General features: G+C 45.4%; 1 protein-coding gene across 1 annotated transcript in view; it reads left to right on the forward strand.

The window, feature by feature from the left end:
• The window catches only part of MKI67 (marker of proliferation Ki-67), a gene marked incomplete at its 3' end in the record, with an annotated part of 17,520 nt that overhangs the window by 3,331 nt on the left and 9,981 nt on the right, over positions 1 to 4,208 (forward strand). The window contains exons 3-5 of the mRNA XM_009078242.1: positions 833 to 1,117; positions 1,325 to 2,306; positions 2,611 to 2,849. Of these exons, the coding sequence (XP_009076490.1) occupies positions 833 to 1,117; positions 1,325 to 2,306; positions 2,611 to 2,849 (1,506 nt within the window). The remainder of the gene's footprint in view (positions 1 to 832; positions 1,118 to 1,324; positions 2,307 to 2,610; positions 2,850 to 4,208) is intronic.

Here is a 4,208-nt window from a genome sequence, read left to right on the forward strand (position 1 = left end):
ACAAACTCCAGGATCTAAAAGTCTTGATGCTGCAGGTTGGTACCTGGTTTGAGGGGACTTTGTTTCCTTTTGGTCCCCTTAGCTGCCTTAATTCTTAGCATAAGGATTAAGACAAGGTTGAAAAGAGCAGGAAAAAAAGGCATTTTTAGACTTTTCCATGTGAGTACAGCATGTCTTGCTGTGCCACTATCTCATCATCCCTAGATGCTGTGATTTTCCAAAGCCAAGTCCTGCCAGGGGAAATGAGGTCATTGCATCCTGACAAATGAGCAGGAACAGCCTGGAATTGGCCAAATCCATATATGTGTTGCTTTCAGTGAATCATACACATCCAGTTCAGTCCATCAGGTCACTTATAGCAGACATGGGATCCAGTTGCTTAGTACGTTTGGTTTTCAGAGGCATCAAACACAAAGCACAGGGCAAATTCACCTCTGCAGTTCTCTGCTGGCCTAGAACACAACTAGATCCCTTTGGAGCAAATACTGCATCATCCCATGTGTGCTTCCCTAGTAATAAATGGTATAATTTGGGAGAGATGTAGGATCTGTTGAAATAATGGTTGACAAGAGCTGTTTCGTGCAGAACCAGAAAAACTGCTAAGTCAGGCTAGTTACGGCCCATAGAGTGGTTAAATGCCATGACCTTCCCATCCTTCTTGTCAAAAAAATCCTGATTTTCAGGGGAAGACACAAGGTGAAATCTCTTTATCTCTTAGCATTTGTGACAAGTATTTGTTTCCAGGCTGTTTCCAGGTGTTCCATTCCAGTGGGCTGTCCTGGGAGAGGAAAGGAAGGAATTTTTGATCTATTTCTGGACCTTCTATTTGTAGCTCTACAATTCTGAAGTAACTTTGTGTCTGTATGACTTTGTAGATAATGCTGAGTGTGAAGGAAAAAATGCCAATGAAAATCAACAGACTACAGAGAAAAACATTCCTGAAGCTTTACCCATCAAACTGCAAACACCCAGACGCAGAAAACAGCAAATCTCTAAAAAGAGCAAAGAAATGTCTCCCTTTTGTAAACTCTATGAGAACCTGAAACATGAGCTGAACGAGAAGGCACCTGTGTACAAGGGAAATGCAGCTGTGCCAAAAGATGATGAGAGTGTTCTGGTAGAGCCAAGTGCTCAGACTGCATCATCCAGTAGTGTTTATGGACTGGGAGGTCTGGCTAAAGGGAGAGAGAGAGGCAGGAGTGAACACATGGAGGAATGTCACATTGTTAGAAGGCAGAGCTCAGCACTGGAGCAGCTCTCAGCTGCAGGAGGTGCTGCCAGGAAGAGTTTTACCAGGAATCCTCAAACTCCTGTGTCCAATGAGGTGTCAAGAGACACAGGCCAAAGACACCTGCAGGATCCCAAGGAGCTGAGTACACCAGGCAGAGCTAAAGGTGCTGAGGTTACCACCAGACTCAGCAGGTACAGTGCTGGAAACCACTCATTTTTCCTGGAGCAGTGCTCTATAGAGAGATCAGAGTATCCAATTGAAGGGAAAACGCAGAGATCAGCAACTGCCACCCCAAGTGGTTCTGAGGGAGGCAAATATGTTCTGTCCACACCAACCCCCAGAAGGAAGAGCCCTCGGTCTGGTTTTGTGTCACCTGCCAAGGACACCCCTGGGATGAATTCTGTCAGTACCGACATTCCAAAAACTCCACGGCGAAGGAAATCTTGTCCTGAAGTTCCACCTAGAACTCCAAGGGAAGGCTCAGTGCGTAGAACTGATGTCATCACACAACTGCCTTTGCCAGAAAACGAGTGCCTAAAGCCAAGGCGAAACAGCAAACAACATACTCCAGGGAAACCTGTGCCAGAGGAAGTGCTGAAGGAAATCTGTGCTCGGGCAAACTCGAAGGAGGGACACACTGAAACTCCTGCTGCTTTCCCTAGTTCCAAGAGTCCCAGGAGAAATAGCAGGCAAAGGAAGGAATCGTCAGACAAAATTGTCCATTCAGAGACACTGGCTACAGAAGGGATGGTGCCAGCTCCTGTTGGGCACACACCTGGCTCTGCAAGGAAAACGGGAAAGTCAAGGACCTCTGGAGTGCTGAGGCAAACAGCACTGCAGACAAGTGCTGTTCAGGAACATCCTGACAAGACTCCAGCCAGACAGGAGAGTGGAAGTCGGGCAGAGCTGAGCACAGAAGGTTCTCAGCAGACACCAGGTTTGGAGGATGGCAGTGGTGTGAGGCCTCGTAGGCTGTCAGCAAAGAGAAGGTCCTCAGGCAGTGCTCCTGTGCTGGAAGGTGATGAGTCTGTCTCAGACACTAACACCCCTGGGCTGATGGCTGCAGAACAATCAGGTAAAGATGTTTGATCCCCAACTTACATACGAGAAATTCTTGTAGCACTTTAACAACTTTTCCACTTGCAACACAGAACCAGTTGCTGACAGTTCTAGAATATTTATCATGTAATTATATTTGGCCAACAAGACACAATAATATGTCTAAAAAATTTTCTCAGTTGTATCTATTTCTCTTTAAGGTAAGTAACTTTCTGGTATGTTTCCACTTCAAAATGGACAAGGAGACTGTTTTCCATGTGGGTTAAAATGTTGACTTGGATTCTTAGATACACAGAAATCTTTTCAATTGTTCTTTTTAGGCAAGGCCAGAAGGAGCACTCAGAAGAGGAAAAGTGCTGAGTTATTGCTGCAGTCTTCGAGCAAAAGAAAGAGAGTGTCTTTTGGTGGTCAGCTGAGCCCAGAGCTGTTTGATAAGAGTTTGCCTCCCAACTCTCCCCTTAAAAGAGGAGCTCTCCCGGCCAGACAGAGTTTGCCATATGGAGATTCACCTCGTGCTGTCCTCAAAAAGGCTCAGGGACTGAAGAGCTTGGCTGAGCAGGTAAATACTACACCTATTCCACTTGCTAAGACCATTGTTGTTCACAGAATCTGTAAATTCAATTATCATTGTATTTATTCTATTCTCTATTAGTAATTATTCAATTATTAAATAACAAGTAGCAGTTGGATGTATGCTGGTGTCACACATGAGTGCTTTGGGATGCTCAATCACCAGCAAAGGCATCAGCAAAAGGAGATTTAATATGTGGGCCGTGGCAATCCCAGGCACAGTTACAGGTTGGGTGGAGAAGGAATTGAGAGCAGCAGTGAGGAGAAAGACTTGGGAGTGACAGTGGATGAGAAGCTCAGCATGAGCTGCAGTGTGAGCTGAGCCCAGAAACCAATGGAATCCTGGGCTGCATCCACAGGAGTGTGGGCAGCAGGGCAAAAGAGGTGATTCTGTAAGGTCCATTCCAACCCCTAAATTTTATGATTCTATGAATATTAAAGTGTGACAGAACTCACTGCCAAGGTTCACTCTGCTCCTTACAGATGGCTAAAGCACACAGAAAAAAACCCTGAGTGAAATCTCAAATCAACCAATTGAAAACTGAAATCAATATAGGATGATCTAAGTGGAGACTGGGGATGGGAAAGGGTAAAGACAACAAGGATAAAGGAGAGTCTCATCAAGGCACAAGGTTCAGAGTAGACATTCTTGTCAAACTTACCCCCAGACCTGACCAACAGTTGAGGTCTAAATGTTTAACAGCATTTAAACTGAACAGCACAGAATCAATAGCTCAACTGAAAGAATTTACCATTTCCATACAGAGTTTACTATAGGCACAACAGTAACTCTCACAGGCCTAACTTAGGAATCTAAAGCACTTGAGAATTGAGGAGAATAACACTCATGGTCCATTTGCTCCAGCATGTTCACACTCAGAGACAGACCTAAAGAAGCCTGTCCAAGTTACATCCTTGTGAAAAATTCCCCTCAAATTCAGTGGACTGAATTCAGTTGGGGTCTTTGCATCTTCTCAACAGGTAAAGGGTTGAGCCTTGAGGCCTGTGGGGATGGGCCCAGGATCCATCACTGGTATTTGGCTGTGCTCCTCCTGGTACAGCAAACTGGAGAGTTCACTGCCTCTGAGAGGCCTCACTCAGAGGGAGGTGCTGGTCACAGTCCACTCTGGTCCAGAAGAGCTCCAAGGGTGCACATGAGGGAACAATGATGTATGTGAGGAGGTGTGTGGGTCAGTGCTATCTGTCCTGCACACTCTAACATGGCACATCATATACCACAATAAGCCTAATGTGACAGAAATCAACCAAATTAAAGTGGGATGCATTGGATTCAGAATTTCTGTTGCTGTTGGTGACCACGCAAACAAAACATCCCACCAGTGATGTT

This window comes from Acanthisitta chloris, unplaced genomic scaffold (genome assembly GCF_000695815.1).
Source record: "Acanthisitta chloris isolate BGI_N310 unplaced genomic scaffold, ASM69581v1 scaffold2267, whole genome shotgun sequence".
NCBI classification, from domain to species: Eukaryota; Metazoa; Chordata; class Aves; order Passeriformes; family Acanthisittidae; genus Acanthisitta; species Acanthisitta chloris.